Source organism: Dryobates pubescens, chromosome 4, assembly GCF_014839835.1.
Source record: "Dryobates pubescens isolate bDryPub1 chromosome 4, bDryPub1.pri, whole genome shotgun sequence".
Taxonomy (NCBI): domain Eukaryota; kingdom Metazoa; phylum Chordata; class Aves; order Piciformes; family Picidae; genus Dryobates; species Dryobates pubescens.
The window spans coordinates 17,273,123-17,292,694 of NC_071615.1; the positions used below are offsets into that span (position 1 = coordinate 17,273,123).

The window sequence follows — 19,572 nt, forward strand, 5'->3', positions numbered from 1 at the left end:
AACAGCTGTGCACAGCCACCAACAGCCACAGGAGAGTGAGCAACCAACAGCTGTGCACAGCCACAGGAGAGTGAGCAACCAACAGCTGTGCACAGCCACAGGAGAGTGAGCAACCAACAGCTGAGCACAGCCCCCAACAGCCACAGGAGAGTGAGCAACCAACAGCTGAGCACAGCCACAGGAGAGTGAGCAACCAACAGCTGTGCACAGCCCCCAACAGCCACAGGAGAGTGAGCAACCAACAGCTGTGCACAGCCACAGGAGAGTGAGCAACCAACAGCTGTGCACAGCCCCCAACAGCCACAGGAGAGTGAGCAACCAACAGCTGAGCACAGCCACCAACAGCCACAGGAGAGTGAGCAACCAACAGCTGAGCACAGCCACCAACAGCCACAGGAGAGTGAGCAACCAACAGCTGTGCACAGCCACCAACAGCCACAGGAGAGTGAGCAACCAACAGCTGAGCACAGCCACAGGAGAGTGAGCAACCAACAGCTGAGCACAGCCACCAACAGACACAGCAGAGTGAGCAACCAACAGCTGAGCACAGCCACAGGAGAGTGAGCAACCAACAGCTGAGCACAGCCACAGGAGAGTGAGCAACCAACAGCTGAGCACAGCCCCCAACAGCCACAGGAGAGTGAGCAACCAACAGCTGAGCACAGCCACAGGAGAGTGAGCAACCAACAGCTGAGCACAGCCACAGGAGAGTGAGCAACCAACAGCTGTGCACAGCCACCAACAGCCACAGGAGAGTGAGCAACCAACAGCTGAGCACAGCCACAGCAGAGTGAGCAACCAACAGCTGTGCACAGCCACCAACAGACACAGCAGAGTGAGCAACCAACAGCTGAGCACAGCCACAGGAGAGTGAGCAACCAACAGCTGAGCACAGCCACAGGAGAGTGAGCAACCAACAGCTGTGCACAGCCACCAACAGACACAGCAGAGTGAGCAACCAACAGCTGAGCACAGCCACAGGAGAGTGAGCAACCAACAGCTGTGCACAGCCCCCAACAGCCACAGGAGAGTGAGCAACCAACAGCTGAGCACAGCCACAGGAGAGTGAGCAACCAACAGCTGTGCACAGCCACAGGAGAGTGAGCAACCAACAGCTGTGCACAGCCACCAACAGCCACAGGAGAGTGAGCAACCAACAGCTGAGCACAGCCACCAACAGCCACAGGAGAGTGAGCAACCAACAGCTGAGCACAGCCACCAACAGCCACAGGAGAGTGAGCAACCAACAGCTGAGCACAGCCACCAACAGCCACAGGAGAGTGAGCAACCAACAGCTGAGCACAGCCACCAACAGCCACAGGAGAGTGAGCAACCAACAGCTGAGCACAGCCACAGGAGAGTGAGCAACCAACAGCTGAGCACAGCCACCAACAGCCACAGGAGAGTGAGCAACCAACAGCTGTGCACAGCCCCCAACAGCCACAGGAGAGTGAGCAACCAACAGCTGAGCACAGCCACAGGAGAGTGAGCAACCAACAGCTGAGCACAGCCACAGGAGAGTGAGCAACCAACAGCTGAGCACAGCCACCAACAGCCACAGGAGAGTGAGCAACCAAGAGCTGAGCACAGCCACAGGAGAGTGAGCAACCAACAGCTGTGCACAGCCACCAACAGCCACAGGAGAGTGAGCAACCAACAGCTGAGCACAGCCACAGGAGAGTGAGCAACCAACAGCTGAGCACAGCCACCAACAGCCACAGGAGAGTGAGCAACCAACAGCTGAGCAGAGCCACAGGAGAGTGACCAACCAACAGCTGTGCACAGCCACCAACAGCCACAGGAGAGTGAGCAACCAACAGCTGTGCACAGCCACCAACAGCCACAGCAGAGTGAGCAACCAACAGCTGAGCACAGCCCCCAACAGCCACAGGAGAGTGAGCAACCAACAGCTGAGCACAGCCACAGGAGAGTGAGCAACCAACAGCTGAGGCACAGCCCCCAACAGCCACAGCAGAGTGAGCAACCAACAGCTGTGCACAGCCACAGGAGAGTGAGCAACCAACAGCTGTGCACAGCCCCAACAGGAGAGTGAGCAACCAACAGCTAGCACAGCCACAGAGAGTGAGCAACCAACAGCTGAGCACAGCCACAGGAGAGTGAGCAACCAACAGCTGAGCACAGCCACCAACAGCCACAGGAGAGTGAGCAACCAACAGCTGTGCACAGCCACCAACAGCCACAGGAGAGTGAGCAACCAACAGCTGTGCACAGCCACCAACAGCCACAGGAGAGTGAGCAACCAACAGCTGTGCACAGCCACCAACAGCCACAGGAGAGTGAGCAACCAACAGCTGAGCACAGCCCCCAACAGCCACAGGAGAGTGAGCAACCAACAGCTGAGCACAGCCACAGGAGAGTGAGCAACCAACAGCTGTGCACAGCCCCCAACAGCCACAGGAGAGTGAGCAACCAACAGCTGTGCACAGCCACAGGAGAGTGAGCAACCAACAGCTGTGCACAGCCCCCAACAAGCCACAGGAGAGTGAGCAACCAACAGCTGAGCACAGCCACCACAGCCACAGGAGAGTGAGCAACCAACAGCTGAGCACAGCCACCAACAGCCACAGGAGAGTGAGCAACCAACAGCTGTGCACAGCCACCAATCAGCCACAGGAGAGTGAGCAACCAACAGCTGAGGCACAGCCACAGGAGAGTGAGCAACCACAGCTGAGCACAGCCACCAACAGACACAGCAGAGTGAGCAACCAACAGCTGAGCACAGCCACAGGAGAGTGAGCAACCAACAGCTGAGCACAGCCACAGGAGAGTGAGCAACCAACAGCTGAGCACAGCCCCCAACAGCCACAGGAGAGTGAGCAACCAACAGCTGAGCACAGCCACAGGAGAGTGAGCAACCAACAGCTGAGCACAGCCACAGGAGAGTGAGCAACCAACAGCTGTGCACAGCCACCAACAGCCACAGGAGAGTGAGCAACCAACAGCTGAGCACAGCCACAGCAGAGTGAGCAACCAACAGCTGTGCACAGCCACCAACAGACACAGCAGAGTGAGCAACCAACAGCTGAGCACAGCCACAGGAGAGTGAGCAACCAACAGCTGAGCACAGCCACAGGAGAGTGAGCAACCAACAGCTGTGCACAGCCACCAACAGACACAGCAGAGTGAGCAACCAACAGCTGAGCACAGCCACAGGAGAGTGAGCAACCAACAGCTGTGCACAGCCCCCAACAGCCACAGGAGAGTGAGCAACCAACAGCTGAGCACAGCCACAGGAGAGTGAGCAACCAACAGCTGTGCACAGCCACAGGAGAGTGAGCAACCAACAGCTGTGCACAGCCACCAACAGCCACAGGAGAGTGAGCAACCAACAGCTGAGCACAGCCACCAACAGCCACAGGAGAGTGAGCAACCAACAGCTGAGCACAGCCACCAACAGCCACAGGAGAGTGAGCAACCAACAGCTGAGCACAGCCACCAACAGCCACAGGAGAGTGAGCAACCAACAGCTGAGCACAGCCACCAACAGCCACAGGAGAGTGAGCAACCAACAGCTGAGCACAGCCACAGGAGAGTGAGCAACCAACAGCTGAGCACAGCCACCAACAGCCACAGGAGAGTGAGCAACCAACAGCTGTGCACAGCCCCCAACAGCCACAGGAGAGTGAGCAACCAACAGCTGAGCACAGCCACAGGAGAGTGAGCAACCAACAGCTGAGCACAGCCACAGGAGAGTGAGCAACCAACAGCTGAGCACAGCCACCAACAGCCACAGGAGAGTGAGCAACCAAGAGCTGAGCACAGCCACAGGAGAGTGAGCAACCAACAGCTGTGCACAGCCACCAACAGCCACAGGAGAGTGAGCAACCAACAGCTGAGCACAGCCACAGGAGAGTGAGCAACCAACAGCTGAGCACAGCCACCAACAGCCACAGGAGAGTGAGCAACCAACAGCTGAGCAGAGCCACAGGAGAGTGACCAACCAACAGCTGTGCACAGCCACCAACAGCCACAGGAGAGTGAGCAACCAACAGCTGTGCACAGCCACCAACAGCCACAGCAGAGTGAGCAACCAACAGCTGAGCACAGCCCCCAACAGCCACAGGAGAGTGAGCAACCAACAGCTGAGCACAGCCACAGGAGAGTGAGCAACCAACAGCTGAGCACAGCCCCCAACAGCCACAGCAGAGTGAGCAACCAACAGCTGTGCACAGCCACAGGAGAGTGAGCAACCAACAGCTGTGCACAGCCCCCAACAGCCACAGGAGAGTGAGCAACCAACAGCTGAGCACAGCCACAGGAGAGTGAGCAACCAACAGCTGAGCACAGCCACCAACAGCCACAGGAGAGTGAGCAACCAACAGCTGTGCACAGCCACCAACAGCCACAGGAGAGTGAGCAACCAACAGCTGTGCACAGCCACCAACAGCCACAGGAGAGTGAGCAACCAACAGCTGTGCACAGCCACCAACAGCCACAGGAGAGTGAGCAACCAACAGCTGAGCACAGCCCCCAACAGCCACAGGAGAGTGAGCAACCAACAGCTGTGCACAGCCACCAACAGCCACAGGAGAGTGAGCAACCAACAGCTGTGCACAGCCACAGCAGAGTGAGCAACCAACAGCTGTGCACAGCCACAGGAGAGTGAGCAACCAACAGCTGAGCACAGCCACAGGAGAGTGAGCAACCAACAGCTGAGCACAGCCACAGGAGAGTGAGCAACCAACAGCTGAGCACAGCCCCCAACAGCCACAGGAGAGTGAGCAACCAACTGCTGTGCACAGCCACCAACAGCCACAGCAGAGTGAGCAACCAACAGCTGTGCACAGCCACAGGAGAGTGAGCAACCAACATCTGTGCACAGCCACCAACAGCCACAGCAGAGTGAGCAACCAACAGCTGTGCACAGCCACAGGAGAGTGAGCAACCAACAGCTGTGCACAGCCACCAACAGCCACAGCAGAGTGAGCAACCAACAGCTGTGCACAGCCACCAACAGCCACAGGAGAGTGAGCAACCAACAGCTGTGCACAGCCACCAACAGCCACAGGAGAGTGAGCAACCAACAGCTGAGCACAGCCACAGGAGAGTGAGCAACCAACAGCTGTGCACAGCCACAGGAGAGTGAGCAACCAACAGCTGTGCACAGCCACAGGAGAGTGAGCAACCAACAGCTGAGCACAGCCCCCAACAGCCACAGGAGAGTGAGCAACCAACAGCTGTGCACAGCCACAGGAGAGTGAGCAACCAACAGCTGAGCACAGCCACCAACAGCCACAGGAGAGTGAGCAACCAACAGCTGTGCACAGCCACAGGAGAGTGAGCAACCAACAGCTGAGCACAGCCACCAACAGCCACAGGAGAGTGAGCAACCAACAGCTGTGCACAGCCACAGCAGAGTGAGCAACCAACAGCTGAGCACAGCCACAGGAGAGTGAGCAACCAACAGCTGTGCACAGCCACAGGAGAGTGAGCAACCAACAGCTGTGCACAGCCCCCAACAGCCACAGGAGAGTGAGCAACCAACAGCTGTGCACAGCCACCAACAGCCACAGGAGAGTGAGCAACCAACAGCTGTGCACAGCCAGCAACAGCCACAGCAGAGTGAGCAACCAACAGCTGTGCACAGCCACAGGAGAGTGAGCAACCAACAGCTGTGCACAGCCACCAACAGCCACAGTAGAGTGAGCAACCAACAGCTGAGCACAGCCACAGGAGAGTGAGCAACCAACAGCTGTGCACAGCCACAGGAGAGTGAGCAACCAACAGCTGTGCACAGCCACCAACAGCCACAGCAGAGTGAGCAACCAACAGCTGTGCACAGCCACAGGAGAGTGAGCAACCAACAGCTGTGCACAGCCACCAACAGCCACAGGAGAGTGAGCAACCAACAGCTGAGCACAGCCACAGGAGAGTGAGCAACCAACAGCTGAGCACAGCCACCAACAGCCACAGGAGAGTGAGCAACCAACAGCTGTGCACAGCCACCAACAGCCACAGCAGAGTGAGCAACCAACAGCTGAGCACAGCCACAGGAGAGTGAGCAACCAACAGCTGTGCACAGCCACCAACAGCCACAGGAGAGTGAGCAACCAACAGCTGAACACAGCCACCAACAGCCACAGGAGAGTGAGCAACCAACAGCTGAACACAGCCCCCAACAGCCACAGCAGAGTGAGCAACCAACAGCTGAGCACAGCCACAGGAGAGTGAGCAACCAACAGCTGTGCACAGCCACCAACAGCCACAGGAGAGTGAGCAACCAACAGCTGAACACAGCCACCAACAGCCACAGGAGAGTGAGCAACCAACAGCTGAACACAGCCCCCAACAGCCACAGCAGAGTGAGCAACCAACAGCTGAGCACAGCCCCCAACAGCCACAGGAGAGTGAGCAACCAACAGCTGAGCACAGCCCCCAACAGCCACAGGAGAGTGAGCAACCAACAGATGAGCACAGCCACAGGAGAGTGAGCAACCAACAGCTGTGCACAACCCCCAAGAGCCACAGGAGAGTGAGCAACCAACAGCTGAACACAGCCCCCAACAGCCACAGCAGAGTGAGCAACCAACAGCTGTGCACAGCCCCCAACAGCCACAGGAGAGTGAGCAACCAACAGATGAGCACAGCCACAGGAGAGTGAGCAACCAACAGCTGAGCACAGCCACAGGAGAGTGAGCAACCAACAGCTGTGCACAACCCCCAACAGCCACAGGAGAGTGAGCAACCAACAGCTGAGCACAGCCACAGCAGAGTGAGCAACCAACAGCTGTGCACAGCCCCCAACAGCCACAGGAGAGTGAGCAACCAACAGCTGAGCACAGCCACAGGAGAGTGAGCAACCAACAGCTGTGCACAACCCCCAACAGCCACAGGAGAGTGAGCAACCAACAGATGAGCACAGCCACAGGAGAGTGAGCAACCAACAGCTGAGCACAGCCCCCAACAGCCACAGGAGAGTGAGCAACCAACAGCTGAGCACAGCCACAGCAGAGTGAGCAACCAACAGCTGTGCACAGCCCCCAACAGCCACAGGAGAGTGAGCAACCAACAGCTGTGCACAGCCACCAACAGCCACAGGAGAGTGAGCAACCAACAGCTGTGCACAGCCACCAACAGCCACAGGAGAGTGAGCAACCAACAGCTGAGCACAGCCCCCAACAGCCACAGGAGAGTGAGCAACCAACAGCTGTGCACAGCCACCAACAGCCACAGGAGAGTGAGCAACCAACAGCTGAGCACAGCCACAGGAGAGTGAGCAACCAACAGCTGTGCACAGCCACAGGAGAGTGAGCAACCAACAGCTGTGCACAGCCACCAACAGCCACAGGAGAGTGAGCAACCAACAGCTGTGCACAGCCACCAACAGCCACAGCAGAGTGAGCAACCAACAGCTGTGCACAGCCACAGGAGAGTGAGCAACCAACAGCTGTGCACAGCCACCAACAGCCACAGCAGAGTGAGCAACCAACAGCTGAGCACAGCCACAGGAGAGTGAGCAACCAACAGCTGAGCACAGCCACAGGAGAGTGAGCAACCAACAGCTGTGCACAGCCACAGGAGAGTGAGCAACCAACAGCTGAGCACAGCCCCCAACAGCCACAGGAGAGTGAGCAACCAACAGCTGTGCACAGCCACCAACAGCCACAGGAGAGTGAGCAACCAACAGCTGAGCACAGCCACAGGAGAGTGAGCAACCAACAGCTGTGCACAGCCACAGGAGAGTGAGCAACCAACAGCTGTGCACAGCCACCAACAGCCACAGCAGAGTGAGCAACCAACAGCTGAGCACAGCCACAGGCGAGTGAGCAACCAACAGCTGAGCACAGCCACAGGAGAGTGAGCAACCAACAGCTGAGCACAGCCCCCAACAGCCACAGGAGAGTGAGCAACCAACAGCTGAGCACAGCCCCCAACAGCCACAGGAGAGTGAGCAACCAACAGCTGAGCACAGCCCCCAACAGCCACAGGAGAGTGAGCAACCAACAGCTGTGCACAGCCACCAACAGCCACAGGACAGTGAGCAACCAACAGCTGAGCACAGCCACCAACAGCCACAGGAGAGTGAGCAACCAACCACCAAGAGCTGCACAGAGCCAGCAGCAGCCAGCAGCTGTGCACCCCCTGCAGCTGCAGTGTGAGCAAGCATGCACATGCACCACTGGCTGTGCACAACCAACCAGGAGTGTGAAACACCCTGCATGCCAACCGTTGTGCACAGCCACGAAGCAACAGCCATGCACACAGCCTCTCACAGCATCACACATCCTGGCCTGCACTAGGAACAGTGTGGCCAGCAGGAGCAGGGAGGTCATTGTGCCCTGTACTCTGCATTGGTTAGGCTGCATCTTGAGTCCTGTGTCCAGCTCTGGGCTCCTCAGCTCAAGAAGGACATTGAGAGACTTGAAGGTGTCCAGAGAAGGGCAACAAAGCTGGGGAGGGGTCTGGGGCACAGCCCTGGGAGGAGAGGCTGAGGGAGCTGGGGTTGCTTAGCCTGCAGAAGAGGAGGCTCAGGGGAGACCTTCTTGCTCTCTGCAACTCCCTGCAGGGAGGTTGGAGCCAGGTGGGGGTTGGGCTCTGCTCCCAGGCACCCAGCAGCAGAACAAGAGGACACAGTCTCAAGCTGTGCCAGGGGAGGTTTAGGCTGGAGGTGAGGAGAAAGTTCTTCACCGAGCGAGTCGTTAGCCATTGGGATGTGCTGCCCAGGGAGGTGGTGGAGTCCCCATCCCTGGAGGTGTTCAAGAGGGGACTGGATGTGGCACTTGGTGCCATGGTCTGGTCATGAGGTCTGTGGTGCCAGGTTGGACTTGATGATCTTTGAGGTCTCTTCCAACCTTGGTGATTCTGTGATACTGTGTGATACACATCTACTCCTGCCACCCCCAGGGGCACTTACCTCACCCCCCACCCTGGTACAGACACCCCTGCATCACCCCCTGAACCCCTCACTACAGACACCCCCAAAACTCTCCCTGAACCCTTCCTTGATGCAGACATCCCTGGGTCACAGTGAGACCCCCTGCAATACACACACCCCCAGGAGCTCTCCCTGAAGCCCTCCTTCGTGTACAGACACCCCCAGGGCACTCTCAGCCCCCCTCTGGTTCAGACACCCCCAGGATCACTCTCAGATCCCCATCCCCACACAGACACCCCCGGGGCACTCTCTGGTCCGTCCCTCTGCCCTGGTACAGACACCCCCGGAGCACTCTTGGATCCTCCCCCTCTTGGTACAAACACCCCCGGGGCACTCTCTGGTCCTTCCCCCCCCCCCCCCCCCCCCCCCCGCTACAGACACCCCCGGGGCACTCTTGGATCCCCCCCCCCGCTACAGACACCCCCGGGGCACTCTTGGATCCCCCGCCTCGGTACAGACACTCCCGGGGCACTCTTGGATCCCCCGCCCCGGTACAGACACCCCCGGGGCACTCTCCGGTCCCTCCCGGTACAGACACCCCCGGGGCACTCTTGGATCCCCCGCCCCGGTACAGACACCCCCGGGGCACTCTCCGGTCCCTCCCGGTACAGACACCCCCGGGGCACTCTTGGATCGTCCCCCTCTTGGTACAAACACCCCCGGGGCACTCTCCGGTCCCTCCCGGTACAGACACCCCCGGGGCACTCTTGGATCCCCCGCCCCGGTACAGACACTCCCGGGGCACTCTTGGATCCCCCGCCCCGGTACAGACACCCCCGGGGCACTCTGGGATCCCTCCCGGTACAGACACCCCCGGGGCACTCTCCGGTCCCTCCCGGTACAGACACCCCCGGGGCACTCTTGGATCCCCCGCCCCGGTACAGACTCCCCCGGGGCACTCTTGGATCTCCCCCCGGTACAGACACTCCCGGGGCACTCTCCGGTCCCTCCCGGTACAGACACCCCCGGGGCACTCTGGGATCCCTCCCGGTACAGACACTCCCGGGGCACTCTCCGGTCCCTCCCGGTACAGACACCCCCGGGGCACTCTGGGATCCCTCCCGGTACAGACACCCCCGGGGCACTCTCCGGTCCCTCCCGGTACAGACTCCCCCGGGGCACTCTCCGGTCCCTCCCGGTACAGACTCCCCCGGGGCACTCTTGGATGTCCCCCCGGTACAGACACTCCCGGGGCACTCCCTGCCCCCCACCCCGGCTCTCTCCCCGCCCCCTTTCCCCTCCGGACGCTCCCAGGTCAGCGCCGGTGCCGGGGCGGGGAGCGGCGGCGGAAGGCGGGCGGCGGGGAGCGGGCGGCGGGGAGCGGGGCCGGCCCCTTCCGGCAGCCATGGAGCCGGAGGAGCTGGGGGAGGCGGTGCGGGAGCTGGCGGGGGGGTCCCGGCTGGGCGGCTGGGGGCTGCTGGAGCTGGCGCTGGGCAGCGCGGGGGCCGCCTGGGCCGCCTGGGCCACGCTGCTGATGCCAGGCTTCCGCCGCGTCCCGCTGCGGCTGCAGGTACCGCCGCTCGCCCCTCTGTGCCCCCGCCCCGAGACCCCCGGCTGGGATTAACCGCCCCCAGCCCGACCCCAAACTGTGCCCCGCCAGGTGCCCTTCCAGGCCTCCGGGCCCCGGCAAGTGGCGAACGCCCTGGCGCTGCTGCGGGGCCGGCCCGGCAAGACGGTGGACCTGGGATCGGGAGACGGACGGCTCGTAAGGGACTGCCGCTGGGCAAACTGCGGGGCGCTGGGGGTGTCCCGGGAGGGACGAGGGTGGCGAGGGCAGAGTGGAGCCCCCCCCGGCCCGGCTGCTGCCCCGCTGCTGGCTGTGGGTCTCTGGATGGTCCTCGTGGCTGTGGTTCTGGATCGTCATAGTATCACAGAATCAGTCAGGGGTGGAAGGGACCACGAGGATCAGCCAGTTCCAACCCCCCTGCCGCGGGCAGGGACACCCCACACTAGATCAGCCTGGCCAGAGCCTCATCCAGCCTGGGCTTAAACACCTCCAGGGACGGCGCCCCAACCACCTCCCTGGACAGCCCAGGTTGGTGGCCTCAGGTAGTCCTGGGTAGTCCTTGGTGGTCCTAGGTGGTCCTGGATAGTCTTAAGACAGCTCTTGATGGTCTTAGGTGGTCCTAGACTGCCCTAGACGATCCTGGACAGCCCCACATGATCCTAGGTGGCCCGAGACAGTCCTAAATGCCCCTCCTGGCTGTGGTCCTGGACTGTCTTAGGTGGTCCTAAATGGCCCTAGGCTGTTGTAGATGGCTCTAAACAGTCCTGGATGTTCCTAGACAGGCCTGGATGGTCTTAGACACCACCAGAAGAATGGTCACAGACACCTCTAGATGGTCCTAGACAGCCCTAGATAGTCCTAGGTGGTCCTAGATGGCCCCAGGTGGTCTTAGCACTAGATGGCCATAAGCAGTCCTAGATGCCCCTCCTGGCTGTGGTCCTGGACTGTCTTAGGTGGTCCTAAGCTAGAGATTAGGGACAATCAGGTTGAATGCTTGTGGGCAAGAATTAGAGGGAAGACCGGTAGGGCAGACATCCTGGTTGGAGTCTGTTATAGACCACCCAACCAGGAGGATGATGTTGACGAAGCATTCTATAGACAGCTTAAGGCTGTCTCAAGATCTCCTGACCTTGTCCTTATGGGCGACTTCAACCTGCCTGACATCTGCTGGGATCTCAACACAGCAGAGAGGAGGCAGTCTAGGAGGTTCTTAGACTGCATGGAGGACAGCTTCTTATCCCAGGTGCTGCGTGAGCCTACCAGGGGCAAGGCTATGCTTGACCTCCTCTTCACCAACAGGGAAGGGCTGGTGGGTGATGTGGTGGTCGGAGGCTGTTTAGGGGCCAGTGACCATGAAATAATAGAATTTTCAGTATTCAGTCAAGCTAAGAGGGCCAGCAAGAAGACCTCCACTCTGGACTTCCGGAGGGCGGACTTCAGGTTGCTCAAGGAAATAATTCAGAGGGTTCCTTGGGAGAAAGCCCTTAAAAATAAAGGGGTCCAGGAGGGCTGGACCTGCTTCAAGAAAGAGCTGATGAAGGCTCAGGAGCAGGCTGTGCCAATGTGCCGGAAGAGGAGCCGCCGGGGCAGACGGCCAGCCTGGCTGTGTAATGAACTTTTAATTGAACTAAGGGAAAAAAAGAGGGTGTATAATCTGTGGAAGAAAGGTGAGGCAACCCATGGAATGTTTAAAGAGGTTGCTAGGGCATGTAGGAGGAAAATTAGGGAGGCAAAAGCATATTTGGAACTTAAACTGGCCTCTGATGTGAAGGACAACAAAAAGTCCTTCTATAAATATATTAATAGCAAGAGGAAGGGCAGGGACAACCTCCACTCCTTGGTTGACATGGAAGGAAATGTTGTAACACAGGATGAGGAAAAGGCAGAGGTACTTAACACCTTCTTTACCTCAGTTTTTACTAGCTGGAAAGAACGTCTACCAGACAGCTGGCCTGCAGAACTGGCAGAGGGAGCCAGGGAGCTGCATGGTTTCCCTGTGTTCCATGAGCAAGTGATAGGAGCTCTCCTCAGCAGCTTGGACCCCCACAAGTCCATGGGACCAGATGGGATCCATCCTAGGGTGCTGAGAGAGCTGGCAGATGAGCTGGCCAAGCCACTCTCCATTATTTTTCATCAGTCCTGGCTCACTGGAGAGATCCCACATGACTGGAAGCTGGCCAACGTGGTACCCATCCACAAGAAGGGCCGGTTGGATGAGCCAGGGAATTACAGACCTGTCAGCCTGACCTCAGTGCCAGGAAAGATTATGGAGCAGGTCATCCTGAGTGCAATCACACAACACTTAGAGGATGGCCAAGGGATCAGGCCCAGCCAGCATGGGTTTAGGAAGGGCAGGTCCTGCCTGACCAACCTGATCTCCTTCTATGATCAGGTGACCCACCTGGTGGATGTGGGGAGGCCTGTGGATGTAGTCTACCTGGACCTCAGCAAGGCCTTTGACACCATTCCCCATAGCAAACTCCTGGCCAAGCTGTCAGCCCATGGCTTGGATGGGAGCACACTGAGATGGGTTAGGAACTGGCTGGAGGGCCGAGCCCAGAGAGTGGTAGTGAATGGTGCCACATCCAGCTGGCAGCCAGTCACCAGTGGTGTGCCCCAGGGATCAGTGCTGGGCCCCTTGCTCTTTAACATCTTTATTGATGATCTGGACGAGGGCATCGAGTCCATCATCAGTAAATTTGCTGACGACACCAAGCTGGGCGCAGGAGTTGATCTGCTGGAGGGTAGAGAGGCTCTGCAGAGGGACCTGGACAGGCTGGGCAGATGGGCAGAGTCCAACGGCATGAGATTTAACACATCCAAGTGCCGGGTTCTGCACATTGGCCACAGCAACCCCATGCAGAGCTACAGGCTGGGGGCAGAGTGGCTGGAGAGCAGTCAGGCTGAGAGGGACCTGGGGGTGCTGGTCGACGGTAGACTGAACATGAGCCTGCAGTGTGCCCAGGCAGCTAAGAGGGCCAATGGCATCCTGGCCTGCATCAGGAACAGTGTGGCCAGCAGGAGCAGGGAGGTCATTCTGCCCCTGTACACTGCACTGGTTAGGCCGCACCTCGAGTACTGTGTCCAGTTCTGGGCCCCTCAGTTTAGGAAGGATGTTGACTTGCTGGAACGAGTCCAGAGAAGAGCAACAAAGTTGGTGAGGGGTTTGGAACATAAGCCCTACGAGGAGAGGCTGAGGGAGCTGGGGTTGCTTAGCCTGGAGAAGAGGAGACTGAGGGGTGACCTTATTACTCTCTACAACTACCTGAAGGGAGGTTGTAGACAGACGGATGTTGGTCTCTTCTCCCAGGCAAGCAGTACCAGAACAAGAGGACACAGTCTCAGGCTGCGCCAGGGGAGATACAGGCTGGATGTTAGAAAAAAGTTCTATACAGAAAGAGTGATTGCACATTGGAATGGGCTGCCTGGGGAGGTGGTGGAGTCACCATCACTGGAGGTTTTTAGGAGAAGACTTGACGGGGTACTTGGTGCTGTGGGTTAGTTGCTTGGGCGGAGTTGGATTGGTTGATGGGTTGGACGCGATGATCTTGAAGGTCTCTTCCAACCTGGTTTATTCTATGTATTCTATTCTATTCTAAATGGCCCTAGGCAGTTGTAGATGGCTCTAAACAATCCTGGATGGACCTAGACAGCCCTGGATGGTCTTAGACACCACCAGAAGAATGGTCACAGACACCTCTAGATGGTCCTAGACAGCCCTAGACGGCAAGGCACACCCTGGACAGACTTGGATGACCAGAGGTGGTCCCAGGCAGCACTGGAAGGCACCCCTAGATGGTCCTGTCCTAGATGAGCCCTAGATAGATGGTCCTAGGCAGTTCTGGAGAGCCCTAGATGTCCCTGGGTGACATCACCTTGAGTGAGCAGAGCAGGAGTGAGCAGGAAAGAACCTGGAAGGTGCTGAGGGCTGAGGTCACCCTGCAAGAGGAGCTCCTGTGCCCCAGGTTGTGCCCCAGGCTCAGCTCCCAGGTTCATTCCAGTTGCTGCTCTCTGTCTGCAGGTGGTAGAGGCCTACAAGCAAGGGCTGAGGCCTGCAGTTGGCTATGAGCTCAACCCCTGGCTGCTGTGTCTGTCCCACTGCCGGGCCTGGAGGGCTGGGTGCCACGGGAAGGTCTCCTTCCTGAAGAGAGACCTCTGGAAGGTAACAGATCCCAAAGGCCTGCCTGTGCTCGGGGCTTGGGCTGCCCTCTCCAGCCCTGCTCTGCTGCTGGCTCCATGCTCCTTCCCTGTGCCTGCTGCCCCTTCTCCCCAGTGCCTGCTGCCCCTTCCCCCCAGTGCCTGCTGCCCCTTCCCCCCAGTGCCTGCTGCCCCTTCCCCCCAGTGCCTGCTGCCCCTTCCCCCCAATCCCTGCTGCCCCTTCCCCCCAGTGCCTGCTGCCCCTTCTCCCCAGTGCCTGCTGCCCCTTCCCCCCGGTGCCTGCTGCCCCTTCTCCCCAGTGCCTGCTGCCCCTTCCCCCCAGTGCCTGCTGCCCCTTCCCCCCGGTGCCTGCTGCCCCTTCCCCCCAGTGCCTGCTGCCCCTTCCCCCCAGTGCCTGCTGCCCCTTCCCCCCGGTGCCTGCTGCCCCTTCCCCCCAGTGCCTGCTGCCCCTTCTCCCCAGTGCCTGCTGCCCCTTCCCCCCAGTGCCTGCTGCCCCTTCTCCCCAGTGCCTGCTGCCCCTTCCCCCCAGTGCCTGCTGCCCCTTCCCCCCAGTGCCTGCTGCCCCTTCTCCCCAGTGCCTGCTGCCCCTTCTCCCCAGTGCCTGCTGCCCCTTCCCCCCAGTGCCTGCTGCCCCTTCTCCCCAGTGCCTGCTGCCCCTTCCCCCCAGTGCCTGCTGCCCCTTCTCCCCAGTGCCTGCTGCTCCCTCTCCCCGGTCCCTGCTGCCCCTTCTCCCCGGTGCCTGCTGCCCCTTCTCCCCGGTCCCTGCTGCCCCTTCTCCCCGGTCCCTGCTGCCCCTTCCCCCCAGTGCCTGCTGCCCCTTCTCCCCAGTGCCTGCTGCCCCTTCCCCCCAGTGCCTGCTGCCCCTTCTCCCCGGTGCCTGCTGCCCCTTCTCCCCGGTCCCTGCTGCCCCTTCTCCCCAGTGCCTGCTGCCCCTTCCCCCCAGTGCCTGCTGCCCCTTCCCCCCAGTGCCTGCTGCCCCTTCTCCCCGGTGCCTGCTGCCCCTTCCCCCCAGTGCCTGCTGCCCCTTCCCCCCAGTGCCTGCTGCCCCTTCTCCCCAGTGCCTGCTGCCCCTTCTCCCCGGTGCCTGCTGCCCCTTCCCCCCAGTGCCTGCTGCCCCTTCTCCCCGGTCCCTGCTGCCCCTTCCCCCCGGTCCCTGCTGCCCCTTCCCCCCAGTGCCTGCTGCCCCTTCTCCCCGGTGCCTGCTGCCCCTTCTCCCCGGTGCCTGCTGCCCCTTCCCCCCGGTGCCTGCTGCCCCTTCTCCCCCGTGCCTGCTGCCCCTTCCCCCCAGTGCCTGCTGCCCCTTCCCCCCGGTCCCTGCTGCCCCTTCTCCCCGGTGCCTGCTGCCCCTTCCCCCCAGTGCCTGCTGCCCCTTCTCCCCGGTCCCTGCTGCCCCTTCTCCCCGGTGCCTGCTGCCCCTTCCCCCCAGTGCCTGCTGCCCCTTCCCCCCAGTGCCTGCTGCCCCTTCTCCCCCGTGCCTGCTGCCCCTTCTCCCCGGTGCCTGCTGCCCCTTCCCCCCAGTGCCTGCTGCCCCTTCTCCCCGGTCCCTGCTGCCCCTTCCCCCCGGTCCCTGCTGCCCCTTCTCCCCAGTGCCTGCTGCCCCTTCTCCCCGGTGCCTGCTGCCCCTTCTCCCCGGTCCCTGCTGCCCCTTCCCCCCAGTGCCTGCTGCCCCTTCTCCCCGGTGCCTGCTGCCCCTTCTCCCCGGTGCCTGCTGCCCCTTCCCCCCGGTGCCTGCTGCCCCTTCTCCCCAGTGCCTGCTGCCCCTTCCCCCCAGTGCCTGCTGCCCCTTCTCCCCGGTCCCTGCTGCCCCTTCTCCCCGGTGCCTGCTGCCCCTTCCCCCCAGTGCCTGCTGCCCCTTCCCCCCAGTGCCTGCTGCCCCTTCTCCCCGGTGCCTGCTGCCCCTTCCCCCCAGTGCCTGCTGCCCCTTCCCCCCAGTGCCTGCTGCCCCTTCTCCCCAGTGCCTGCTGCCCCTTCCCCCCAGTCCCTGCTGCCCCTTCTCCCCGGTCCCTGCTGCCCCTTCTCCCCAGTGCCTGCTGCCCCTTCTCCCCAGTCCCTGCTGCCCCTTCCCCCCAGTGCCTGCTGCCCCTTCTCCCCGGTGCCTGCTGCCCCTTCTCCCCAGTGCCTGCTGCCCCTTCCCCCCAGTCCCTGCTGCCCCTTCCCCCAGTGCCTGCTGTCCCTTCTCCCCAGTCCCTGCTGCTCCTTATCTCCAATCCATGCTACTCCTTCCCCAGTCCATGCTGCTCCCAGGAGGTGGAGAACCATCCTCATTCCCAGGGGAGCACCAGCTGGTGGTGCAGGCTTTGGGAAGGGGTCTCAGGAGCTGCTGACAGGTGGTGGTCTTCAGAGTCATAGAATCACAGAACCAGAGACTGCTGTGGGTTGGGAGGGACACCAGGCTGGCAGATGGCACCAAGCTGGGAGCTGCTGTGGATCTGTTAGGGGGTAGGAGGCTCTGCAGAGGGACCCTGCCTGGACAGCTGGGCAGAGCCCAAGGCATGAGACTGAACAAGCCTGAGGGCCAGGTTCTACACCTTGGCCACACCAACCCCAGGCAGTGCTACAGGCTGGGGTCAGAGTGGCTGAGAGCAGCCAGGCAGAAAGGGACCTGGGGGTGCTGGCAGACAGCAGCTGAACAGGAGCCAGCAGTGTGACGAGGGCGCCAAGAAGGCCAAGGGCATCCTGGCCTGCAGCAGGCAGAGTGTGGCCAGCAGGAGCAGGGAAGTCCTTGTGCCCTGTGCTCAGCACTGCTCAGGCCACCCCTTGAGTCCTGTGTCCAGCTCTGGGCTCCTCAGCTCAAGAAGGACATTGAGAGACTTGAAGGTGTCCAGAGAAGGGCAACAAAGCTGGGGAGGGGTCTGGGGCACAGCCCTGGGAGGAGAGGCTGAGGGAGCTGGGGTTGCTTAGCCTGCAGAAGAGGAGGCTCAGGGGAGACCTTCTTGCTCTCTGCAACTCCCTGCAGGGAGGTTGGAGCCAGGTGGGGGTTGGGCTCTTCTTCCAGGCACCCAGCAGCAGAACAAGAGGACACAGTCTCAAGCTGTGCCAGGGGAGGTTTAGACTCAAGGTGAGGAAAAAGTTCTTCACAGAGAGAGTTGTTGGCCATTGGGATGTGCTGCCCAGAGAGGTGGTGGAGTCCCTATCCCTGGAGGTGTTCAAGAGGGGACTGGATGTGGCACTTGGTGCCATGGACTTGGTGCCATGGGTTAGTCATGAGCTCTGTGGTGACAGCTTGGACTCAATCTTTGAGGTCTCTTCCAACCTTGGTGATGCTGTGATGCTGTGGTCTTTGCTTCCTCCAAGGTTCCCAAGCTGGCTTGGAAGGTGCTGAGCCACTCCAGCAGCTGTGCCTCTGCCTGCTGCTGCTTTCATTCTCCTTTTCCTTCCCTTTGAAGGTGAATCTTGCTGACTGCCACAACGTGATCGTGTTCCTGGCCCCCAGCGTGGTGAGTTGCTTTCCCTTGCACCCCAAACCCTTCTGAGGGAGCTGAGGGGATCATCAGGGGCAGTGGCAGAGGGCAGGCCCCGGGGCCTGCAGGTGCTTTGGCTGCACTGCTTGAGTTCATGGAGCCCTGGAAGGGGTTTGGTTGGAGAAAGAGCTTCAAGGTCATCAAGTCCAACCCAGCACCACCAAACCATGGCCTTCAGCACCACATCTCCAGGGCTCTGAAACCCCTCCAGGGGTGGGGACTCCCCCCCTGCCCTGGGCTGCCCAGGACAAGCCTGGGCAACCCTCAAGGGGAAGAAGTTGTTCCTCGTGGCCAACCCGAACCTCCCCTGGGGCGGCTTGGAGTTGTTCCCTCTCCTCTTGTCACTTGTCCCTTGGTCCTAGTCCCAGCCATGGACAGGGTTAGTGCCAGCCCTGCCTTGTGGAAGGGTCTTTGACTGACATGGCACCCAGCAGCCCTGCCAGGAAGGTGCTGCCCTGTGGTCCCTGGCGGCACTGCCGCTCTGTGACCGTTGTGTAAGGCTGCCCGGCCCTGGCTGTCCTCTCTCTCCCCAGAAGCCTCCCCTAGCGGCCAAGCTGCTGGCAGAGCTCCCTGATGAAGCTCGGGTGGTGGCTGGACGCTTCCCCTTCCCCTCCTGGACCCCCAGCAGCACCCTGGGGCAGGGGCTGGAGCAGGTCTGGGCCTACGACATGAAGGAGGTGAGGAGGGCAGCGCGGCGCAGCCCCGAGGGGAGCGCGGTCTGACTGCAGCCTCCTCCGGCCTGCCACGGAGGGTTGGAGCTTCCCCAGGGCTCCCAGGGAGAGGGCTCCTTGGCCAGGCTCTCCCTGAGCACCTGGAGGGTTGGAGCTTCCCCAGGGCTCCCAGGGAGAGGGCTCCTTGGCCAGGCTCTCCCTGAGCACCTGGAGGGTTGGAGCTTCTCCAGGGCTCCCAGGGAGAGGGCTCCTTGGCCAGGCTCTCCCTGAGCACCTGGAGGGTTGGAGCCCTGAGCAGGCTGGCAGTGCCTTGCTGTGCCAAAGAGGAGCAAAGCAGACCTGGAAGTGCTGGAACTGTCAGAGGCTGAAGAACTGCACCCCCAGTGCCTCTCTCTGAAGGCTTTGCTGCTTTATTGCCAAATAAAACATCTGGTTGGTTCTTCCCTTGGGATCTGCCTTTGCCTTGCAGCTGTGGGGTGCTGCTGGAGCCAGAGCAGCCACTGCTTTGCTTTGCTTTGCTCCATCATTCCTTTCAAGGTGGCTCAGGAGGGACATTGTCCAGCCCAGCTCCTGCTGAAGGGTGGGTTTGGCCCTGCTCACCTTGCAGACCATTCCCTTTGCCACTTCAGCACAGAAGAGAAAGCTTTTCCCACCATGAAAGAGCAGCCCTTGGACCACAGTCTGGCATGAACCAGCCCTGGCCTTGTCTCCTGGAAGCTGACAAAGGAAACCAAGGCAGCAGCAGTGCTAGGCCTTGGACTTGGGTCTGGCTCTGTCCCAGGAGAAAAATCACCCCAGGAACAGGAACCTGCCCCTGCAGCCCCCCAGCCTGGGAAGCTGCCCTGTTTCCCAGGGTGAGATGGTGCTGGGGGGAACACC

At 60.6% G+C, this 19,572-nt stretch overlaps 1 protein-coding gene across 1 annotated transcript; it reads left to right on the forward strand.

Annotated features, from left to right (window-relative positions):
• The first annotated feature begins 10,241 nt into the window (after window positions 1–10,241).
• ANTKMT (adenine nucleotide translocase lysine methyltransferase) lies at window positions 10,242–19,140 on the forward strand. Its single transcript, XM_054180707.1, has 5 exons — window positions 10,242–10,406; window positions 10,497–10,601; window positions 14,425–14,565; window positions 17,948–17,998; window positions 18,556–19,140. Exons 1-5 carry the CDS (start codon window positions 10,242–10,244, stop codon window positions 18,742–18,744), a joined length of 651 nt encoding a protein of 216 aa, XP_054036682.1. The 3' UTR covers window positions 18,745–19,140.
• Window positions 19,141–19,572: the final 432 nt, after the last annotated feature.